Source organism: Mycteria americana, chromosome 2 (assembly GCF_035582795.1).
Source record: "Mycteria americana isolate JAX WOST 10 ecotype Jacksonville Zoo and Gardens chromosome 2, USCA_MyAme_1.0, whole genome shotgun sequence".
NCBI lineage: Eukaryota > Metazoa > Chordata > Aves > Ciconiiformes > Ciconiidae > Mycteria > Mycteria americana.
The window spans coordinates 7,823,586-7,848,472 of NC_134366.1; the positions used below are offsets into that span (position 1 = coordinate 7,823,586).

At 39.9% G+C, this 24,887-nt stretch overlaps 1 protein-coding gene and 1 long non-coding RNA gene across 4 annotated transcripts in view; one reads left to right on the forward strand and one right to left on the reverse strand.

Moving 5' to 3' along the window:
- Positions 1-24,887, reverse strand: part of PRKAG2 (protein kinase AMP-activated non-catalytic subunit gamma 2) — a 229,291-nt gene that overhangs the window by 36,312 nt on the left and 168,092 nt on the right. For both annotated transcript variants that reach the window (XM_075492347.1, XM_075492348.1), the window contains one exon: positions 16,689-16,776. In XM_075492347.1, coding sequence (XP_075348462.1) covers positions 16,689-16,776 — 88 coding nt within the window. The remainder of the gene's footprint in view (positions 1-16,688; positions 16,777-24,887) is intronic.
- The window catches only part of LOC142405269 (uncharacterized), a 38,333-nt gene continuing 30,208 nt past the window's right edge, over positions 16,763-24,887 (forward strand). For both annotated transcript variants that reach the window (XR_012774109.1, XR_012774110.1), the window contains exon 1: positions 16,763-17,339. This is a non-coding gene — a long non-coding RNA (uncharacterized LOC142405269). The remainder of the gene's footprint in view (positions 17,340-24,887) is intronic.

Below are 24,887 nucleotides of genomic sequence, written 5' to 3' on the forward strand. Positions count from 1 at the left end.
GGTTTATTTCTATAGAATATCCTTATACTATAAATAAGTATAATGCACCACTTTATTAGTTACTAGCTAAACATGCAGAACATAAGCAGCACTGATTTAACTCACATGTCCTACATGACTTCATCAACTGTCTGTTGGAAAGGATATTTAAGACCTCCTAACACCTTCAGCTACTTGGGATTACTAAACAGATGCTGTAGCCCAACTCTTTGTACAGGTATTGTATGTGCATTATGTATACACAGCTGCTCAAAGGAGAAGAGGCCTCTCAAGCTGAAGGCTTAGCACATCATAGGGGTGCACTCACACCCATCTTCCCTCCACAGCACAAGTGGACAGAGCATAGTCGTCTTTACAGTTCCTTCCAGAGGACAAACTTACTGCTTTTGGTTGTATCCAACCACCACTGTGCTGCAAATACAAATAATCAAATATAAACATCCTAATCTCCATTAGGATATTTTTACTCTATTACCCATTTATTTTCTAGTTCCAGCCTTATTTGTTTTTCTGATAAATCCTCATCCTTTCTGGTTACTATTAAGCTTCTGCAGTCTTATTGAGTACCTGCAAAGCAGTACTGCCTTTGGATGGACAAGAACACATATCCTTCAGCTTGACTTAAAATCTCACTCGGTCTCTGCATGTCACATCTGATCTGCATAGGAGATCAATCTGCCCAACATGCAGGAGCTATGAACATATACTGGCCATTCTTTCACCATAAAGTCAGTAACATGTTCAGATGTTGATATGACAATGGTGTACTACACGAACAAGAGGTGACATAAAATCTCTGCTTCTGCTTGAGGAAGTGACTGAGTTATCCAAAATTAGATTTGCATAAGAAGCCTCATTTGCAGAAGCCCCAGTTGCACTAATGTAATGCTTAAGATGTCCTAAGCTGTGTCACACTGATGGGCCACAGAGGAGAAGGACTACATGCTACAGCCCAAATTCTTAGATCAGGGACTTCTCAAGTCAGTCGTCCTCCTCCTCAGAAGCTGAACTGGAGCTGCAACTGTGCTAAGCACCATCTGTTCTTGACATTCCTGTCAATTGTATTCCTTCTCCCTTGGTCAGATGCCCGATGCATGCCTTTCTCATACTGCTTCTGCAACAACTCTTGCAAGGAGTGGGAAGACAGAAAGGCATGAGATGATTACAATTGCCCTGGCATGGCAAAGGAAGTTGCAGATAAGCCTTGTGAAGTACATTTGCTGGACCTTAGCTTAGGTCTAGACCAAGACTTAGGACACTGCCTCAAGCCAAACCTCAGCTTTCTACAGATCATGATCTGGAAGTTAGCTGGCTCACAGACAGAGCAGATTCCCAGCAAGAGGCATCTTACTCTAGAGCAGGATCATGAGAGGAGAAGAGTCCACTAACAAGTAGCTGAATGTGTATTTCCATGTGGGTGTTCACTCATGAAAGCTTATTTCTTGAAGATTCATCTGAAAGTTATTTTGCAAGTGGACATTCTCCATGTGCACTCCCTCTCCCCAAGTGAAAGGAGAAGGCAAAAAACCAATCCAAATTCCCAGTGCTGTTTTCTGCAATTTTTAATAGAACACAAACAGAAATCACCTGAAAGATTACAAGATTTTTCGACAGTTTAACACCTGAAGTTGAGAGCCTTGTCATACAGCCTTTTACAGAGTAAATTCTCTCTCTGCATTGGCATTTTATTTATTCCTACAGGTAGAGATCCTTTAAAGAGTGGAAGGTCAATCTACTTGTATTTCTGCCACTCTACTCCCCTATCTTATTCACTTAAGACCAAATAATTTTTACTCCCTTCCTTTCTCCCACCCTTCACTGTAACATGAGACATGCTTTAACTTTTTATTTCAGGCAGTAAATATTATTTACAAAAACACCACAGTTTTTTTTTTTTAACAGATTAACTATTCAGCGATACTGACTCAGAGATTGCAGTGGGACTTGGTACTAAGTATAATTGTCTATTTAGAGAGCTCTAAGGTAGAGCTATCATCTGAATACTCCTCACAAATGAAAGCTTTTCATTTATGAAAAACTACACAGAAACTGTAGCTTTCCCCTCAGAATTTCAAGGCCTTCAAAAGAAGAAAAAGAAGAGAAAAAAAGAAGCGCCTGCAGATGGAGAACAGGAACATGCAGTAACACATATGGTCAGCACATATTGAAAAGCTTCCAAGTACTGTGACATAAAAACATATACAAAGTTCCTCAGAAGCGTTTACTGCAAACCACAGGCTGGATTTCTGTGCTATATTCATATTGGGCTGGCCCAACAAGATCCTGGACCATACGTGCTTCCTAATTTCAACAATACAAAATCATGACCTTTCCTATTATATTTTATATTCTAGCTATATTACGCTCCTTGTATTTCTGCACTGGTATCCAGTCACATTTCAAGTTTAGTCTGTGGTTCCAGGAGTGTTTGAAAGGAAGGCATAGGGTTCCACAGAGACCATCTTCTCTCATCTGCTTTAAAGAGTTAATTCCACCACAGACCACAATCATGCCACTGCAGCTCTCTATAACACCCCTGCTTCTCATGGTTAGACAGAGGGCTGGTAGCTCTAGTAATTCTCAAACATTTGAAGAACACAAACAACCCTTCTTATGGACCTAAACAACTGTTTGTATAACTGACATTTCTAAGTTTACTATGAAGTTAACTGCCAAATTTTAAAAGCCCTTTAAAAAGCAGGGAAAAAACAGCTGATAGCAGTATGTAAAAAATATACCCAGCTAACTGCCTACCTAGGTGAACAACTCAGAGGAAGACAGAAGACACATATGTACACAATAATTCCACCATCCCCCCTGATTTTTAATCAGAATCAGTCTGGGAAAACTGTGCAACTTTAAAAGCTTAGAGTTTTCTTACAGCAGCAGGAGCTAAGCACTCCCAGCACCCATCACTAGACTCTTCAGCTTGACTACTATTAGCATAACCATCTCCCCTTGGCCAGTTCAGGTGGTGGATAAAAGGAAATGGGGAAGGGAGTAGAAATGTACTTTTGTGATATTCTCACGTGTACTAAATAACCTAGTTACTGGGAAAAACATTTTTTTCAGTTACTGCACATATACATATCTGTACTTTAGGTTATTGCAAGACACACTCCTATTTTAAAAAAGCCAAGTAATATGTTGAATATCACATTTCAGATGCTAGAGAATTAAAATGTTACAGTTAGAGACAAAAGATATTTTTCATCCCAATATTTACTACAGAACTGATCCAACAGCAATACATTAAGTGAAGTTTATTGGTATAATTATACTGATAAACTTTACTAAGAGGTGTTACACCAACAAAAGCACTCTATACTATTCTCTCTTATATGACTTAATCAAGTAAAATAATTAAGTATTTTGTTAACATAGAAATAAAAAACTCAAAACACACAGCACAGTGAAAATGGGAATTGGAGAGCTGTTCATGTATATTTGGCTTAAGCTGCAATTTAAAAGAGAAGTTTTTCACATCGCTAGCCAATACTCCTTTGTCAGCAAATACAGAATAACTCTACCTTTTCAAAGGCCGGGTCTAAAGATGTGGCTCCACAGCAGCACAAGCAGCAGTACAGCATAGTAGCAGCAGCCACTGATCCCTTTGCACTTGCTGTGTGGTTCCATTCCCTCCCTCACACTGCTTCTGGATTTGTACAAAACTGTTCCACAAGTTGGCTGGAAAAGCTCAATTTGTCACAAGTTATTGGCTTCCTGATAATGCCAGTTTTAGGTCTATTCAGCTCCCATATCTAGCCATGTGGCAAGCAGATTATTCCTGCCCTTTCCTTACACTAGAAGTTACACAGTACAAGGACACCATCCTTGCTGTGGCAGCTAGCCATGTCAAATGGTGCCAGAAGACACCAGGGTGACTAATCACTTAAATAAGCCAGCGCAAGTTACCCTCTCTCCCTACTGTTATAGATAACCCTTGGCAGAGTATACAATAGGTAAAGGACGTCATTAACCTTGTAAATTGTTCTTCTGCCTGCGTTTTTATCTGAAAGTTGTCACCAAAGCTGGCTATAAAGTTTCTGTTCACCCCCAGTCTGAACCTACTGAATGAGTTCCTTAATATCCTGGATAACCTCTCCCACAACTTTCGCAATGCAGGAGATGGTAGTGGTTCTAGTGTAAGTCATTAACACAATACTTCTAATATATCTGAAAAAACATCCAGAATAGATATAATTAATCCATTCCAGGAGCAACAGTGACACTACATAGTAAGAACCACAAACTATCCCTCAGATGTCTCTACAAGCTCACCAACAGCCCCAAAACATGACTTTTAAGGGAAATGGAGGCATCTGAATGAAGAAGTGGAGTTTCGAGAACAACGTTCCAGAAATCAAGTGTTCAAGTAGGATTTTATCAGCATTCCTCAGCTAAGGGACAGACAGGAACAGATTCTGAAAAGGAATCCAGTACTACACTGTGTACAGTATGTTGCTGTGATCATGAGCAACAGCTTTACTTCAACCTACCTTCTATAAGAGAAATATGACTAATTTGTTAGATTTTTAGATAAGTTTGAATGATACATAAGACAAATTAAGATGTACATAGTATATCCTGTGAAAAGCATGGGAACTGAGGGACTGGGAGAGAAGAACAAGGAACTGCAATTTTATCACAGAATAATGCAGTAAGAGGGCATGACTTTTCAGTCTGCTGAGCTGTCTGTTAAAGAGCCAAGAACACTGAAAACACTGGACAAGAAACAAGACACCAGAAGCTGAATCAATGTCAGACTTGGTAGGAGGAGAACACTAACATAGTTTAAGAAGGACAAGCACAGAAAAAAGAAGTGATGTTGTACTGTATCATTTGATTTATATTTATTGAAGAGGAAACTTTCCTCAGATAAAAAAAATACCCCACCAAAATAACCACATGATAAGACTGAGTAGTAAAAAAAGATGGAAAAAGTGGGAAGAGATAGTTACAAGGATGCCTACTCTAAGTGGCAGGAGATAAATCACCATTAAGTTTTAGGAACATGCTCAGCACAACTTTGTTGCAGAGATGGCAACCAAGGCAGCAAAGGACTACTTCCAAACTTAGAGGGGAAAAAAGAACCAAACAGGTTTAAAGTCTAATACATAGGAATTAATACGATGACAGCAATAGCTGACTATGCCATCACAAGCTGCAAGGAACCAAAGAGAGAGGATGTAGTGACAGAGACAAGATTTTTTTTTTTTCTTTCTGAAAGCTGCAAAGAGCTTTACAATATCCTGGCAGACCACACATTGAAGTTACACAGTAGCATTATTCATGCAGCCACAGGCTATATGATATGGATGTTGCAGATTGAACATTTCCCACCCCAATCTAAAGGAATGCATGAGCTGGCAGCTAAAGAAAGATCATAATAAGTTTACAGATGTAAGATACTCTGATACAAAGAAGCGATAGGAAGTGTATCTAGAGATCAGTATCAGAAGCTTCTTCAGTGATCCAAGATTAATTCAATTACATATTACAGCATGAATACATGATATGACAGGAAGAATAGGATTTTAAAAAGAAGCGTGAGCACACAGGGACATCATCAGATTAAGTAAACTCTACCCTGCTAACTGTATCTGACCCTACAAATAGGAAGAGGGTCTAGAGGTACACAAAATAAGAGGGGAGAATAGGTACGTTAACAGGTAAATAAAAATGAATAGAGAAGTAAGTGCACACTGCCTTGTTGCTCAAGTCTTCATAAAAAGGTTAATAATTTCTAATAACAGTGACAAGCTAAAAGAAACCATAACACGTGTTAAAACACAGTTTAAGAATTATATTCATAATTGCTTAAGACACTTTCAAACATAACATTCAGGATCGCTTGCATCTACACTTTTTTTTGCACACATTTTAGTATGTCTTTTGAATTCTAGAGTTTGTGCAACTGTTCAGTCACTTTAGATCATTAAGGTAATTGAGATGTTTTCTCCCCTTGTCACAAGGAGTTGCTTGATGGAGAGACAGCAGGTTATTACGCGTGTAAACAGGAGTCACCCTAAAAACAACCATTCCTGAACTCTGCAAGTTCATGAAGGAGAAGATACAGTACCAGTCAAAAGGAGAGCCAAACAAATTCAAAACCAGTCATAATTCTTAGGTATGTATTGAAGCAAGTTATTAAAACCAGTGTATTTTTAAGCACCTACAAAAGAAGCTCATCAAAAGCAAAGAAGAAAGCCAATATGGTTGTGTCAAGAACAGTTCAGTCTAATCAGTTTTTACTCAGGATAAAATGATCAACTGGATGAAAAAAAGAGGGAGGACACAAAATTTAAAAAAAAAAATCACAGTACGCTTGAGACCCTGATTTCAAAGCAAGCTGGGATACTACTACATGTGGAAAAGATACTATAGAATCACCACAAGGTAGCTGCATAACAAGCAATCCCAGCTGCAGCAAAACTAGTAAGATGTCTGGGTTTTTCAGTGGGTTTGCAAGACTGGATGACAACTGTGTGTTTTTAAGAAGATATGAACTCCAGTTCAAACTCTTCTGAAAGTTGCAACATTTGCAAGGTCCATCTTATGCAAATCAGCTAGTGCAGAATGGCATGCAAGTTCATGCTACATGTCTTTAGTTTTCTACAAGTCACTCTGGAAGAGCTTTTGCCAGTAGCTTGGTATTTCACAGGGAAAACATTGCAAGAGAGTCTCAGAGGATTGGGGCTTCATTTTATTCAGCATTCTCCTTCGTGATCTTCAAAACAGGAATAGAATGTGCTTCAAAGAGTTTGCAGTAAGAGTTAGAAATGGTTGCAAGACTTCAAACCTCATGATATCTTCAAACTGTATTCATAAGTGGTTTGGAGTTAATATGATCTTTCAGAGAATACAAGAATCTGAAAGGAACACTCAATTGGATGAGTGCAAATTAGGGGAGTGACTAAACATCACTACTACTGAGAAAGAACTACCCTGTTATTAATTTGATTTGCTACAGCAGAAGTAGGGAAGAAAAGGCACAGTTTGCTTAAACAAAATAACAAGCAAACAAAAAACCACCCCAGCTGTTAGAGAGCTATTAATGCATTCCAGAAGCTGGTTAGATAGAACAAAGCAACCTTAGGATGTTGTACAGTCTCCTTCCTTAAAGGTCCTAAACATGGAATGAGACAAATGTCCGCAACTGCATGAGCACATCCTGCTTTAGTGAAGAACAAAAAAGGTTATTAGTTCCTGAGAATACTTCAAAAGATCCACTTTTCTGGTTTTGAGGCTTAAATTTCTCCACTTCTTCAAACTTCAGTAGTAGCTAAGGCTTGTAAGAGAAAACTAATACAAATAGCTGCCTGAAACAATGAAAGATTCAGATTGTGTTTCAATCTTCCTTGTATTCATAGCACACTTCAAAATCCTGCACTGAATTTTGTTTCTCATGTTTGGAGCTAGTAAGTCCTGGTAAATGGGCTGAGAAGTTAGCACTTGCATTTTACTGTAGCTCTCCACTGGCAATGTGGATAAACAAATGATTTTGTGAGACTTGAAGCAGACAAAAAAAAAAAGTGATGAGCAGCTTAAGAAACTTCACATTCCAGAGCTAATCATAGTAACTCTGAAGTTTCTTGTCCAGGCAGGCAGGCAAACTTGCTTGTTTACAAGCAAGAGCTGCCTTGTTTAGGGACTAACTGGTAAACAGTATCAGAAGTCCAACTGAATTCTTTTGAAACAGCCCACTATCACTTAAATCAACTTTTGGTCAAAGTTAAAGATTTGTAATTTGAGGAAAGCTACCTCACAGTGGTTTTGTGAATAAAGGTAGCAACTTCAGCCTGCAACCTAATAATGCTTCTAAGATTCTCACCACAATAAAGAATAAGTTGACCTGAAGAATATTCTAAAACATGTTCAAGATCTTCCCTTGACAACAAGCACTATGATTTTTCCCTAAGCATCCCAAACAAAGATCTAATTTAAGATGTCGCCTGTCTGGAATGCAGGCATGCTCTTCAAGATTGCAAGACAGGCCACAAAACACAAGAAACTAAAAATGATATTAAGCCTCTGAATATTAATATCAGCAATCAAACGCTGAAGAGTTGAATTCAAGGAAGGTTTAAGGTATGCGATTAATGAAAGAGTAAGCTAGCCTGTATCCTTAGTATCTATACTGGAAGACTCGTAAACAATTTGAACTTCTGCTATTTCTTTAAAGCAAGCATAAGTCCTACTACGTACACAGTTTGCACACACTTTAGAAAAGAGATAGCCATTTAAGTCTTTTAGGAATTAGTTTAAGATCAAATCTAAACAAGCAGCTTAACCAAAGTATTACTTACAAGACAAGCGTTTTCAAAACGAGTACACAGTATTTTCACAAGCCACGGTTGTATCCTTACTGAACAGGGCAAGTATCTAAACTTTAGGAGATCTTCCACTGAAGACTAACAATCTAAACTCAAAGCATCATTTATATAATGCTTTAAGGAAGAAATACATTTTTAGACTTAAGTCTTAAGGACTTTGGACTACATTTGCCAGAGAAACAGTTTTGTCAGGTCTTATAAACTGTTGGTCTCAAATCCTGAATGATAACTTACAACATCTTAACTTGAAGCTTTTAATAATTCAGTATTTACATTTTCATTTCTCTCTAGTCTCCCCTTACACATCTCTTCTCCTTCCCTCCCTATTACTGCTATTTCTTATTAGAGTTTATGAATCTGTATGTACACTTCAATAGATTATGAAGTGTTCTGTTTCAATATACCACTTAAAGAGATTTACCTAATGGCAGGTGTAGCTTGAAGCTATACAGAAAAAGAATTAGCAGTTTCCTAACTAAAGTAGGTGAGATCCAACACACATTCAATACAGTATATTCAGATACAGTTTTCTGGATCCTAGTTTAGAAGTTCTATTGATCCGTGCTCTATACCACAGATAAACTGCAACTACATGCAAAGCTGATCTTCCTCTGAACTCATATGATGTCCCTACAGAGCACCACCGGGTTTTTTTGTTTGGAGGTTTTTTTGCCCTCTTCACATCACAAATAAAACCACTGGTCTACAGCATATAAAAACTACTTTTAGACAAAATGTAGGCGTGCCATTTAACTTCTGCCACAGTCAAAATTGGCAAATTCACCAAACTGGTTCACAAAAACCAGCAAAATCCATATAAATTCAGTAGAGGAGGAATGAATCTAAAACCAAGTTAGATTTATTCAAACAGTATTCAAAAGCTACCTTGAAGATATCCACATTACATTCAAAAACCTCTTAGATGTGGTTCACTCCTAGAAGGATAGCGTTATTTAAGCTTTCCAAAGCTCCATCTAGATGCCAACCTGGACACCTAAAAGTCAAATTCAACTTTGCTCTAATGTAGTTATGCTTGTATTTGTATTAAACTGCTTTGGCTATATGTTAATCCTAGCCATTGGTGCAACCCTTCCACAGAAGGATTTTCCCCTAAACTCCCAGATTTTCCTTTTGTTAGTCTCCTCTACTCATAGAAGAGCCACAGGAAAGCCCACCACAACATGCAAGCAAAGGCAAACAGTCTCAGTATGGAGAAGTACATTTTGTTTCAAGATGCAAGAACTGTTATGAAAAACAGTACCATCAACTTCTGTACTTATGCTGGAAATGCTACCTTCCTTAAGACGTTTCGGACTTATCTACTTCCCCGCAAACCCGTGCAATGCTAGTGTAGTTATAAGTTCTGGAAGTCCAAATAGTCAAATCAATAAAGTAACTGCAGACAGCTTAAGTGCTACCCAAAGAGCAAGCTCCTAACAAAAAGCAGTGCTGATACAAGTGACCCGACTTAAAGAAAGGCTCCACAGAAAAAGCCCTGTGATCATCCACCCTCAAGTTATCGAAAACACAGTACACATTACAAAAAGTCCTATCTTAAAGGACAGTCACATCTGTTGTAGATGATTAATAAGCATAAACATTTCTTATGATTGTTTAGAAACAGCTAGATTGAGACAACTTATGCAAATATTCTGTTATCATTCTTGTCACATTGGCATTACTTCAGTTTAAACGAAGTCACCTTCATTTAGTACTCAGTCATGCCCCGAGGCAGCAAGTTTTCCAAGACCACTGACTTGACCACAACAGCCAAATTTAACAGCTGAGGTTATCAAACTATCAAGATAATAATATTGTTTCATCTATACTGTCCTCCCTGTATAGAGAGGGCATTGGAGAGGTCTATCAGAACATTGCAGACCAACACCTAGGAAGTTTCTTGAGGAAAGGACTCTATAGTCAGCCTACTCAATCCTGGTAACGCTCAGCAAAGCAGTCACAGGCAAGTAACAGCATCTTGTAGTCATCTGTAAGGCAACACTGATATTGTCACATCTTCCACGTCTATCATTACTCAAGCACGCAATGCTGTAAACTCAACCTCTAAATCAGGGGGTTCTCACAACACTTAGAAGTTGAGATGATATTGTCCAAAGCCTTTGACCTTATATCAAGCAGTTGTTTACCAACCGTGATAGCCCACTATCAAACCAAACAGCTTCTGGATCAAGGAAGTTCTGCATGGAAGTTATTAGCAGAGCTGACATTGTCCCTCATCTGATGCAGATTAAAGTGATAGCACCAGCAAGAGTGGCTAGTAAAGGTTATTGTAAAACAGTACGTCACATTGGCCACCAGATACCAACATGTATACCATACACCTGAAGCAGTAATGTCTTTCAAGTGTAGGAGAACACCTGGTTGACTGAATATTCCTCACAGATAGCTGCTGGCCAATAATGGCTTTCACTTGGAAGATAACATTTGCAAATCATGCAGGTGCAATACTACCTGGACACAATCAGCCCCAACACTTCCTGTAAACTGTTTTCAGATGCTTGCAGCTTTGCCAGAACAATTACATGGACTCATTGCCATGGTAAGCATTTTTCCATAGTTTTTTTCTAGGAAGTCTCAGCCAGAATGGTTTCACTGTTTCCAAGAACAAGTTAGGGAAAATACATGTTTTGACCACATTAAAATTTTATGAAAGCTTTTCCATCAAGAAGCTCCTGCATCGCCCAAGACCCAGACAGAGAGTTTTAGAGCATGCCCTGTGTAACAGGGCTGTATCTTTTGCTGTACTACAACAAAATAAGATTGGTAAGGCTTAAGAAGTTTTGTTTCCTGAGGAAGACTGCATGCTTTAGCTGCTATGAGCTGGTTATTTCCTAGTCAAGACAGGAAGGGCTTTCCTCATTGTAAGACTAGGACTTTCCTCACTGTAAGACTAAACACCATGTTAAGAATAAGGGCGTCGTATCTTATGGAGGAGCAGAACAGTTAGGACTGCTTGGAGATTGTGAGCACTGGGCTGACAAGAAGAACCACGTGCAATACTTGCATAAGGTAAAGATGCATGTGTGGATTGTGGAAACAGTCTTCATCTAAGACAACAAAACTCCCAATAGCTTGTTTTGCACTGCTCAATTAAAGTTTTATACTTTCAATTACCTATCATTTTACACATAATTTTCATCTTTCAACTTCAAAGATGGAAATTTCCAGGAAGAAAAAAAAAAATTCTATGATGTTATTATATAGCAAACTGGCAGACAAAGGACATGAGGTTGTCTAGGACAGGTGGGCACTTCATCATAATTTCTTGCATAAACTAATAAAGCTGAACATTTGAATACTCTGGATATTATTCTTTAACAACTCTGGAAAGTACATCACAGGAAAGCCCATCATCCTGTTGATACTCTGTGTTGCAAAATGACAGAAAAATACAAGCTGAGTAAATGCAGTGGAATAAGCGGTTGTCTATAGTTTCAGATGCAACTGTTCAGTATTACTTCAGATCAGATAGCCAGGTCAAAAAGCACTAAGATTTTTTTTTTTTTTTTTTTTAGAATCTGCTATTGTGCCTCTTATATCACATCACAAAGTAACTCTAAAGCAGGAAGAGAAAATAATCCCAAACTCCAAGACCATAGGAAGTCTATTAATACCAATTATCATCTCTGCTTAATAATTTCTTGCCAAGTCCACTTAGGATTCTAATCTGCTGTGGAAGAGTTCATGTAAAACATCCCCTATCACTATCACCATGTACCCTGATATCTGAAAGCACATCTTGTGGGCAAAATGCTGTTTCTGTACTCCAGAGAGCATCAGTTTTAACAATCACATAATGAATGTTTATTAGAGATGAATTACAGTTGCGAAAGAATGCCTTAACTTCACTGTCTCCTAACCTGAGCATTTGATCCTTCAGCCTTCAGAACTAAACAAAATCTAGTATACACATTAACATGCATTTTATTACAAGCTTCTTTTAACTATTTTTGGCCTCAAAGTGACACCTGTTTTCATACCTTGATTCAGATACTCAGTTGACAGCGGGAGGCTGGCAGACAGGAAGAGCTCAATAAGAAACTACTTTTAATAAGAAACAATAAGAAAATCTGCAGGGCAGGGAAGGAATGACCCCAGACACAACAATTAGTTAAGAGGAGATGCAATTACTGGTGAAAGTCTATTTCAGGTGAAAGTCTATTTCAGGAGACAGCCAGAAATGAGCATGTGACAGAAGAGATAGATGATACAGGAAAAGTGAGATGAAGGCCAGAGCATTACTAGGAGAGATTCCACTCTAATGCAGACTGTTTATCAAATAAATGTCTAAATGCTGCTTTGTGCAACAGTCCAGAGAAGTAGAGCATTCAAGAGCGAGCACATCAGTCCCATGACACTGATGCTACAATTGCTGCACACACTTTGCAGAATTCTTTTTTCCAGGCTAGGAATTGAGCACAGATATAGGAGAACCCTGCAATTAACTTAACCCTGGCTGCAGAAAATACCTTGGAAAGACTCCTTGAGTTAGCAGATGCTACAGAAAAGTAGTTAACTCTGCTTTCAGTAGCTACTACTTTATTACCCAAGCTGAGCAAACGGAAGAGATTAACATGGATGAGAGCCAACATTGCAACAAAACTAGTTTCCAAAATAACATGCTAAAACTATACCAATTAAATCAATACAATTGACAGGCATGCATTTGCTACTCATTTGCTACTCATTTGCTACTCTAATCCAGTTTCTCCTCTCACAGCACAGGTAGCCATTGGAACACAACCATTTCTGGAATTCCAGCTTAACAAATTAAAGCTATAAGTGTAAATCGTTAACTAAAGCCCTTTTTCATATTAGATGTTCAGAATAATTTATCCTTGCTCTTTTCCAAGCTCATTGTATCCTCCATAAAATAAAACCCAGAACTACTCTTGACATTGATCAGAAGTAAAAATAACCTTAATACAGAAACATGATTGCACAAACACTAGAGCTGAACAAACAAACCCACAATATGTACAAAGACAACAGTTTTTGATCATTTATATACATTCATGAGAGGTCTCTCAGCACTAATCTATTTCAGGCTACAATGAGAAACTCCACACCCATCAACAGGTAGCTTTCATACTTTTTCAAGAGATGTAGGTAGGTCATTCCCATCCAAGGAATACTGAGCAGGATGACTTCAGAATATTTTACTCTAGAGCATCCTTCAGTTAAAAAAAAAAAAAAAAAAGACTCTGGACTTCCTACATGTGAGTTTTTACTTTCCTGCTCCGATTGCTGTGAGGAAAAAGGTCCTTTAGGGAGTCCTAAATACAAGAAATATCTACTGGCCTATCCAGTCCTTCTTCTCCAGGCACATCATCAGCCTACAGCCCATCCTATTTCAGCTGTAGTGCAGTTGATGCTGTTGAACAGCATCTCACTAAGATTTGCTCTTACACATCACAAGAGCAGTATTATTAAGCCAATGCTAGACAGAACTAGTGACCAACCCATAAGAAGCTGCACTGATCCTAGAGAATCCAGCAAGATATATGAAGTAAAGACGTTTTAAACCAAAAAGATAAACCAGCACTTCTACCTGCAACAATAACATCATGTCTAATAGCGTCCTCACTAATTATGTACAAAACAGTTTACGTACATTCTTTGTATATAATGCATATAATGAAAAAAATTGCCCTTCAGTTGAAAGTACCATTTTATTTAGAAATCACATCATCAGGCTAGACTCTGCATATTTCATTACGGTACTACTTAGACTATAAATCTTTCTAGTACTATTTTTTCAATTTAACCCTCTTAATTAGAATCCAAATTAAATGAATGCCGTCTGTGCTTTCAAATTCTCATTTGTGTAACCTTTGAGAATGACAAACAAAAATCCATTTCAACATACTGGATGGCATTCAGTGCACACATTGAGCCTCATTTTTCAGCTCTTTTTATTAAGCTTTCTATTTCAAGAAAACCACAGCATAATTTGATACACAAGATAGTTAGCAACTGTTGATGGATACAGAAACTGGAAAGCTAGCTAGAGGAAATACTCAAAAGTAGAGGCAACCAGAAAAGCAGTTTCAAAACAAGTTTCAAATTTCTCATTTAACTCACAGTTTTAGGTATCAGTGGAGAGACTTTAAGTTTGACAAAAGATCATCAGTTACAGTGTGGCTACAGCCACTTGATGAAACCTTACCAAGATTTCAAATAAGTTTCTCAACTTCTGAGCACTTACTACTTGCCATCCAACCAAAAAAAAAGTGAACACCATCAAATGTCATTTTACTGCCCCACCCCCAATATTAGCACAAATACAACTACAGCAACTAGTGCAAAAATTTAGGTCATAAAACACGTACTGCAACTAAGCTGCTGCATTTCCACCTGCATCTCAATTTTCTATGATTCTCTTTCTATAGGCCTCCTCATATAGAAGGATTCTGGACAGTAAGTTTTGGTCTGACATTCACACTCTTAATTTTACTTACATCTTACCTTCTGCATACAGCACTCTACATCCTTTCCACTTGGCTTTAAAATCAGGCATAAAGGCTAGTAAGGCAACTGCTTCCTTTCAAAATTCACATACTACTTTAAATTGGTCACAGGTTTGCTATTAGGCATTATCTTTTGACAGATCCCTGAACTGCTCGAACCCACCCAGCTCGAGTACCCACAGACAAAGTCTTAGTTTTAAAGCCAAATGAATTGAGAGACAAAGCAAAACAGAAGCTTGAAAACCAGGAAAAAAAATATTAAAAAATACCAAACTTTCTGAAGAACTCAGGTTATCTTACTGCAGTGTTTTACAAGACATGTATAGATATTCAGCCTAATCAAGTGACTCCAAATAATACTAGGTTACACTGTTAAAGTTGCAAAGGCATCTCAAAACTGAGGGTGGGTTTTTTTAACCTAGACATCCTTTTCAGATATCTAAATTTATAAGATGTTTAAAATAGCTTTTAAAATGGCTTAACTGTTAGTGATTCAGCAGGTTTTAGGATCTCCTACCTAGCAGTAACAAGCTTTATGTAAAAAGAAATACATAAGTCTGTAACTTTCTAACTCTTCATAAGCCTAAAATGAAGGCCCAACCAAAAGTATTTAAACAGTGTGAGGAAAAAAACCAAATCTGCAAGTTAGCAACAAATCCGTTGTACCAAATATTCATATTTAATCATGTTCAGGATTCACAAAGGCACAAGTATTTCATTGCAATTCAAACTCTGTCTGGACTCCTAATAAAAAGCTTAAAGAATCCAATTGTTAAGAGCTTCCTTTTCTCACACACAGAAAGCTTAAAATAAAAGGTGTTACTTTTTCAGACCAGTCCCACAACTGTAGAAAGCATGCTAGTAAGCAAGAAGCTGGCTTATTAGCATACCGGCTTAGATATTTTTCACAGAATGACTCAGCCTCCTATTTTGAAAGTTTTCCTTAAATATTTGTCCTACATTTTACAATAGCAGTTACCAAGTACAAAAAAACCCCACATCCCATGAAGTCTTAGCCACTTTACAATACTGAGCATAAAGATTAGCTATGCGTCCACGTTTGCATCCACTAACCTAATCCCTTCTGAAAATGAAAGCTCAAGATATTCAACACGGATCTTTCAGAGGTAAGCGAATGCTTTGTGCAAGTTCGAGAAAAAACATTCATGCCTCTCCACAGCACAGTTTCGTGCTTGCAAGATACAAAAACTTGCCAGGAGTTCCCCTATCAAGAACAGCACGCTCTGTTAAAACTGCAGCTCTTAATAGGACAGCTAAGAACAACATAAGAGAGCAGCCACATAAGGAAAATTTAGTTTACAGCTGTCCGCTTTAAACAGATGTATGCATATCCATAAGGAGTAGAAGCTTTAGTTGAAAAAGCTTTCCATCACTGCTCGCACCTCGCTCCCAAAGTCTATATTTGGTATCGCAGACGTATTCGAGCAGAACGAGTGTTTTAAAGGGAGGAGGAGGGGATGCCATGAAGGTTGTCTTCCCTCCAGTGCCAGGGACTGGCTGACTGGAACTGCAGATTAAAGGCACGCACCGCCGAAGCGGCCGCAGCCCGGGAGGCGCTGGCATGTGCTGCCATCAGCTCCGAGGCGGCGTGCGAGCCGGGCTGCAGCCACAAAAAAACCGCAGAGGGATCGGGCCGGGGGGGAAGGTTGCGACCCGCCCTGCAAGGACACGGTCAGGGCAGGCCGGCGGCACCGCGGCCGGCCCGGGCATGGCGCAACGCCCTCCCCGGGGCGGGCTCCTCGTCGGGGATACCCCGCTGCCTTCCCGCTGCCCAGACCTCGCTGGGTGTGTGGGTGTCCGCCGACCCGCCCCCGGGCCCCCCCTTTCCTTGAATTTTTACCTTCATCTTCGAGCTCTAGTTTCTCCAGCATCCCTTCGGAGGCGGCCGGGAGCTGAGAGGGAGCCGGAGCCGCTGCCGCCGCCGCCGCCTGCGGGAGGGAAGAGAGGAGAAGGAGATGAGCATCCAGGCGCGGACTCACCGGCCCCGCGGCGGCATCGGAACAGCCCGGCGCGGCGGAGGGGGAGTGGCGGCGCTGAGGGGGCGGCTGGCGCGGTTCCCGCCGAGCGCTGAGGGGAGGGAAGGCGGGACGGCGCTGAGGCCGGACGGCGGCGGCAGTGGCTACCCCTCGGCCTCCCACACACGCACAGCTCGAAGTGCGCTGCCTCTTACACACACACCGCACACACTGAGGGGGGAGGAACCGGGACTCGCCCTTCCTCCCCCCTTCGCGGCGGCTGCGCCCAGCCCATTAACCCTACGGCCCCCGGGCTCCCCGCGGCCGTGCCTCCTGGAGGCGCCGCCCCTCCCCTGCACGGAGGGAGCAGCCGTTGGCGGTCGCCAGGCGCACGGGGAGGCCGGACGCCCTTTCGCAGGACGCCGCTTCCCGCCACACCTCGTCGCCGCCTCTCCCCCGCCCCCCCCTCCGGTGGAGGGATTGGTACGGTCCATTTTGCTGCAGTCAAGCCCGTTGGTCAGCAGCGGGAGGGGAAGGTAACTACCACTTCCGCGCGCAAAAGGGAGGGGGAGGAGGGAGAGGTTTACTGCCCCAAGAGCTCTGCCAGGCCAACCGCCTTTCGCAGCCCGCTCTGCAGGCTCGGCTGTTCGCCTGGCTGCTTTGGACTAGAGCGGTGCAAGAGGAGGCGGAGGGGAGGAAAGCCCTCTGCCCCCCCCGCGAGACGGGTTTGGTATGGTCCCGCGCGTTCACCTGCAAGGCAGCGGCGGGGAAGCCGACAGTTCCATTGCCCTTAGGGGGTGGGTGGGCGTTGAGGGGGTTTCCCCCGTGTGTGACAGGGAGCTCCCGCACGGGACCGAGCCGCCATGCTGGGGTACCCGCTCTGGGAACAGACGCGCTCGTTTCCATTTAAAACGTTCGAGAAGTTACAATTCAAGATTATCCCGAATGTCGGCGTCTTCCATGTAAGTCGCGCGCCTCTGTCAGAGCTGGTTGCTAACCCTCGGAGCGGTCTCCTGAGGAGAAGGAGGGAGGCGGCCGTGCGGCTGAGCGCTCTCCTCAAAACGTGCTTCAGCTCAGGCAGAAGTTAGGGGGGACTTTGGACCCAGGGATTAGTGAGTGAAATTCTAGTTTACATTGTGCAGCAGATCAGACTAGATGATCCTACTTTAAAAATCACTCTGGAAGAACCAAAAAAAAAAAAAATTGACTGCCCCACTATTGCTGTCACTACAGACTGGTATTTCAGAGCTGTTCTGAACCGTGCTGTGTGTGAGGTGGCATAACACCCTGAGCTTGCCCTCGAGCGCTGAGCACATAATGCTGACAGCCCAAACCACTTGCTGTTACCAGTGTCTGAAGGATGGAGTATGCACCATGGGAGGCTTCTGCTTACCAAGAATGGGATTTATTGCACCCAGCTTTACAAGTCTGCCTCTGAGCTTGTAAGCCAGGCTATAGCAGAATCAATGGAGATAAGGAAATATTTGGAATAGATTCATCATTTCGATTTATTTAGACAGTGAGATGTGGTAAGCTATAGCTAGGCTTCCTTAACTATAATGAATAGGTCTGTTTAGGAACTGACTGTTTAGGAAGCCCAGCAGGACCAGTTCAGACATGGATGCTGTAGAGATGGATAAACGGATTATTTCTTTGTCAATAGCAACAGATGTTGTGGGCAGACACGCATGCCTGGTGCTCCGAAGGAGTCACAGGAGCCATTAGAGAACATTTAAAATCTATTGGTCCCTAAGGAGAAGCTCAAGCTTCAAAAGTTCACTAAGTCCTTCAAGGAGGGAAGGTTGAATAGATCTAGGATAGCACAGTAATGTGCATAGGACATAGGAAAGTATGAAAGATAATTAGAATTAAAACTATGATGGGAGGAGAGAGCCAAAAATTATGGGAAAACAGAAAGCTGTCTGTCATTTCTCAAGTCCAGGGAAGTTTCAAGCAAGGAAGCTAACCACTGGTGACAGCTTCTTTTTCCCAAGCTGCCTCTGTCTAGGGACACTTTTAAGAATAGACAAGGAAGTTAACAATATCCAGTTCTTCTTTATCGTAAAGATCCTTTGGAAAGAAAATCCTAAAATATTTCATTCCTAGTTGTATTTTTAAAAGACTTCTACGATTTCAATAAATACTCTAACTGACCAGCCACAGAAGATAACAAAGCAGTTCATATTAATTTATAATATTTTCAGCCTACTAATTAAAATGCTTTGGAAGCTTTTAATTATCTCTGGGAGCTATCTTTAAAAGCTCTAACTAATTTATCTTCCTTATCATGTACCTTGATATTGATAAGAGTTTTTAACCTCTTTTGCTAACCAAAAGAAGAATAAGATGACATATCTGATTGGCAATAACTGTCATGATTTTGTTTCTTTTTTTTAAAACAACAAGTATTTATGCCCAATAATTATCTAGTAAGCACCAGCCATGAGGACATACAACTCTGAGGTTGTTTGTAGCTGGAAGTGACACTGAATCTTCAGAGTTGCATTGCATTTCACCTGCTACAAAACACGGATATGTTTATAAGAAGCCAGTTAAGCCTGTTTCATGCCATGAGCTACACTGTACTGTGAACCTCAGAGCTTACTGCAAGATCAGGGTTTTACAGTGACAGAATCTACATCCAGACCAAGAGTACTATGAGAAACTCAAGATAGTATAAAGGCAGTAATTTAATATATAACACAGATTTGTAATGGAAACATTATAGCTATGTTGTAACATCCATACTACTCAAAAAACCCCAAAGGAAATTGAGAAGTAAAGGCTGAAACTCCATCCCTCACTCTGCCTGCAGTCTCACAATTTGTTTAAACCAATTTTGGAACAAGCTGCTGATCATGGTGTTCATTTTGCTCCTCACTTTGCATTCTAGCTCCTTTTGGCTTGTAGACAACACAGTGAGTCAGGACAGGAGACTGATGCAGCTGAAAACCAAATGGACCAGAAGAAAAGATTGGGTTTCATCCAGATCAGTTCCTGATCCAACTCACTGTGCAGTTGTACCAGCTAGCACTGGCACAAGGAGTGCCAAGGGCAGGAGTGACAGTGGGACCACACCTTCTGGAAACAACCCACTCTTCAGTCTGCTTAAATCAGTGGCAAAAACACTGTCTTGTCCATTGTGAACTACTACAGCATTGGACAAATTAGCAGGTATTTTCAACCATCTTAGGTATTGCTTCTCTCTACAAACTCTGCCTGCCATTTTACAAAAGGATTACTGGTTAAAGGTAGGGAAAAGATCTGTCTTTCAAAGGAACTATAATTCCCACCAAGATGATATTATATATTGTAACATTTCAATATCAGTTTATTGTGACTATTTGTTCTGCTGCCACAGGAGGTTTCTATTAACTATAACCAAGTGATTTGTCTAGATTATGGTTTAAATATTTGCTATCAGAGTGTGTCAGGTAACTCATTTTAACTGTTTGAGATATGTACTGTCTTGTTGCATTGGATACTTTGTATACTGAATACAGCTAAGCAAAATAAATTTTATATATAAAAGTTTAGAAGAGTAATATATGCAACAACAAAACTGCCTGAATACATTTCTTCTTTGCTAGGTTTCAATTTGTTTTTTACAGGGGCGTTACTTATGCCAAAAAACACGGACTTACGATGTAACCCTAATACAGAAGCTTAATACAGCAGTGCCAGCAATCTTTGTAGAGGCAAAGTAAAACAACTCAAGGTTGATACAACAGCAAAAGTCATTAAAAGGTGGATGTAAACAAAAGAGGTTTTAGGACTTCTGGGAAGGCTAGAACGTAAATTTTAATAGGTAACTGCTTACTTTGTTTTCTTTAGCTTTCTAGGGCAAAGGGAGTTACTAATACTCTGTAGAAGGAAAATCAGTCCTCTAAATTATATATGCACTTATAATGAATATGTTAAAACCTATCTGATAATCTAGGCGTCCTTTTAGTCCTATGTCCTATTGAAGGAATCCCATTATTTTCATAAGAACACGCTAAGTATTTAAATTGTAGGGATGGTTCAGGGATCTGATCAGCAGTTAACATCCGCAGAAGATTATTTTTGATGTAGTTTCCTGTCATCTTGCCTGCCTGAATTAGCAGGAATGCATCCATTGGGATAGGGGTCTATCAGCGGCAGTCATCAGACCAGCTATATCAAAATGCTTTGAACAAGATTCATCGCACCTGAGCCTAGGCACCTATGAGTTACCCTAGGCTGCTGCTTCTGCAACCACTGGAGAAACAAATATTTCTAGGACATCATTCAGATGGCCTATTTTAGACAACTACTTGGGATAAAAGCATGCTGGACTCCAGTCCCTGTACTGACTAGATCTTTACACCCCCATTTGGTCAGGTTCATTCTGCTTAGCGTAGCTATCTGCAAGGGAAAGTGGGGGAGGGAGCTAAGAAACTATAAACTAGTCAGTGTAACTTTGATTCCAAAATGGATAAGAGAACAAATACACCCATTTTAAGTAGTTAGAAGAAAGAAAGATCATCAGTAACAGCCAACGTGTATAAACAATGCCAAGCCAATCTCAGTCACTTTAATAACAGGCTAGAAGTCTTGTGGTAAGCAGATGCAACAGGAATTAACAGGACTTTTGACACTATCTTGCATGACACTCACGTAAGCAAGCCAGATAGATAGTCTAGATGAAATGACTGCTAAAGGTCACAACAGTATTCACAAGGTAAGATTTCTTTATCTAACTGGAAGGGGTTAAGAGAGGGTTCCACAGAGGTCTGTGTTCTATCTAATATCATTCAGTGTTTTCACTGATGACTTGATGAAAGAATAAGGAATAACCTGATTGCATTTTCAAATGACTCTATGCTAAGAGACACTGCTCTTTTAGGGATAGCCTTAGAACTTAAAATAAGCTTGAGAATTGCTGCCATGCTTTGAAAAACAGGATGCACTTTGATATGGGTAAGTAGAGCACATTACACAATAATCAAATGCAAAAATAAAATGGGAAAGGATTGGCTTGCAGCAGTCATGCAAGGAAAAGACCTGAGAATGAAACTAAATGTCAGACAACAATGTCAGAATCTTGGAAAAAAAAAAATCACACTATCTACAAATGTGTTATAGGTAAGACATGGAGAATCTGTTCTACAGATTCCCTGGTTAGATGCCAGCTGGGATACTGCATTCAGTTTTGGGTACTGAACTCAAGAATGAACCAAGAGAGTCCAAAGAAAAGCAACAACAGTGATCTAGAAGTTCAGAAAACATGACCTGTAAAGAAGGACTTGAAAACCTCCTGGTTTCTTAGTCTAGGAAAAAAAAAAGAGGACTGAAGGAAAATATAATAACAGTCTCCAAATATAGTGTGTTTTTGCAAGACGGAAAGTGATGAACTATCTTCTGGGTCCACTGGTTATGGGATGAGTTACCTACTTAGCCTTTAGCAAGCAAGTCTTAGGTTGGACTTTGGGAGAACTTTCTGAACGTAACAACAGTGAAGCACCAGCACGGTTTGCTGAAAAAAACTGTAAAATCTCTGTCACGGGAGGTTTTTAGCAACAGGTTAAAAAAACACATTTGTTGGGAATTTTTTACGTATAGTTGATTGTGCTGTGGGGGAAAATGATTTTTTAATGTCCTTTCCAGACTTATTTTCTTTTGTTTCTATTTTTGTTCAATCTTTAGAAAAATATATTTAGTCTTAGTATGAGAATTCAATGAGAAGTCTTTATATGTATGTTTTGTACGAAACCCAGTTTACTAGCAAGCTAATGCAAATGTAAATTTGCTTTGCCACCCCCTCCAAACAAGTAGCCTTAATTCTAAATTAGAAAAATTCTAAAGCAAATATTGTTTGAGTAATAATAAGGATTACATATTAGGCTTTGATGACTGGGTAGGAATAGAAAGAACAACCTAAAAAAAGAAATGCTGCTGCAAATCACAAGTCTGTGTGGAACAGACTCATTCAAGCATTGCAACAAAAACATTACCTGTGCTTTATTTAGAAATAGGCATTTCCAGGTGAATTCAAAGCTGCCTGTCTCAAAGCTTTTCCTGACTTTTCTACTCCTCCTTTCATTCTGATCAATGAAGGCAGTGACACAATACCAATATGCTAGGAGTGCCACCTGCACAGCTCACAGTTCAGCGGTAAAACTGAATGCCCTTCGAAGTACTTCAGAAGAAAAAAAAAGCTACTTATAAAACCTAATGGATTGAAGAGCAACAAGAAGGAATTCCCATCTAAATGCAAATCAAGGCAAACCCATTTTGAATGCAAGAGTAAACTACAAACGGTAATTTTCCCACCATTTGCTAGTGCTCCTTACTACAATTATAGTTCCATACAACTCAAGTAGTTAACAGCTCTTCTCCTGATGAGCTGTCAATGAACAACTTAGAATTTTTCCAAATGTATGTCATAGATACGCTTATTCTGTTGCAATCTGTTTGTGCAAAATTAATTTAAAACACTTAGTGCTCATTTTTGGTTTCATTTAGTCTGGTTCATGAAGTGGAAAAAGACAGAAGTTATCGGAAAAAAAAGGTTTCATCTGCTGGTTACACTGTAAATTAAACTCCTACTTGTTTTCTGCTAGAGTGTGACAACTGATACCAGTGGTTTACGACAGCTGAGAACACTAGAATCAGTGAGGGTCAGATTAGGATCCCATCTTGGATCCCTTCTGTATTTAAAAATGCAAACTGCATGGGGAAAATGCAACTGCAACTGACTGTGGGATGGCAGTCCAAGGTGGTTAGAGAACATGGTCAGTCCCAGTGAAGAGCTCTGGGCCTGGTTCTCATACAAAGTCCTCCTTGCCTTGAAAACCTCGGAGTGAACAGAGCAGCTGTGCAGGAATTGTAGTTTCTACCATTTATTCTAAGGAATCTCTGTTCCAGCACCAAACAAACTAGTAAGGAAGGGGATGTCTCATACAAAATACTGGATTCAAGTTTTTTCTTCCTGTACCTGGAAGGAATGCAATAAAATTTGCTCTAGTCTTAAAAGGCTTTTGAAATATTAGATGCTGTAATCATGTGTGTAGCATGTATAAATGAAGGTGGTACAACTCAGAGATTACAATTTGTTTAGAACACAGTAACCAAATCCCATAACAAAACCTGTCATACAAAATGCACTCTGTATCAGCACTGTATGTTCTCCACTGGATCCTTACTGGTGTCCATTCGGTGCTCTGCCACTAATCTGCAAGGCCCTCAATGAATTAGAGACACAACTATCCTGCAGCAGGTATGAAAGTGATGGAGCAAGTGTATATATTCTGTATATCTTTCTAATACTGTATGGTAAGGTTAAAGGTTTCATTTTAAAGCAGCTCAAACAGAGTTTGCCATTGGATAAGAACTATAGCCCTGAAAGGATTTTTTTTCTTCATCCCAATATAATCAGAATACGAATTGCCCAGTGGTCCTAAGCAGAAGTCTTTTGACATGGAATACAGATCAACTATATATTGCTTTTACATTTTAGAACTAGTAACTAGCCTCCCACTGCAGGTATCCTCCCACATAACCTTAGCTATAATATTAATTACTTTACAGAGTTAATTATTAGTGATAAGCAGTCACAGTTGGGGATCTTTAGTAGGTTAAATGGATAACATAAAAGGAACAACAATCAAATTTAGCCAAATCCTAAAAAAAAAAAAAAAACAAACCCAAAAGGAATATAGGAGTGCATTAAGCACTAGGAAAGATGATGAAATGGACACCTTGCATTTCTACTCATTACAGTACTGAGTGTTGAAATCTGTTTACCCTGAAGACATGTGAACTGAATGTGCAGAGTGATTTCACATTTTTAGTGGAGAGCCCTTCCTGAATATTTCTGTATGGAAATGAACTTGCAGTTTAATCCCAGTGAGTTCTGTCACTGATTTAATTGAGAAACAGGATAGATTTACAAAACTTCCTTTGATCTAACACCAGAAACAAAGAACCTATCTTATACATCAACAGTGTCCTGCAGCACCTCACTTTGAGAAAAAAACAGCAGTACCAGTGACAGAAGAGTTAAGCACTTCTGAAAAATCAACTTCAAAGGAAGTAAAAGACCAAGGAATAGCCTAGATCCC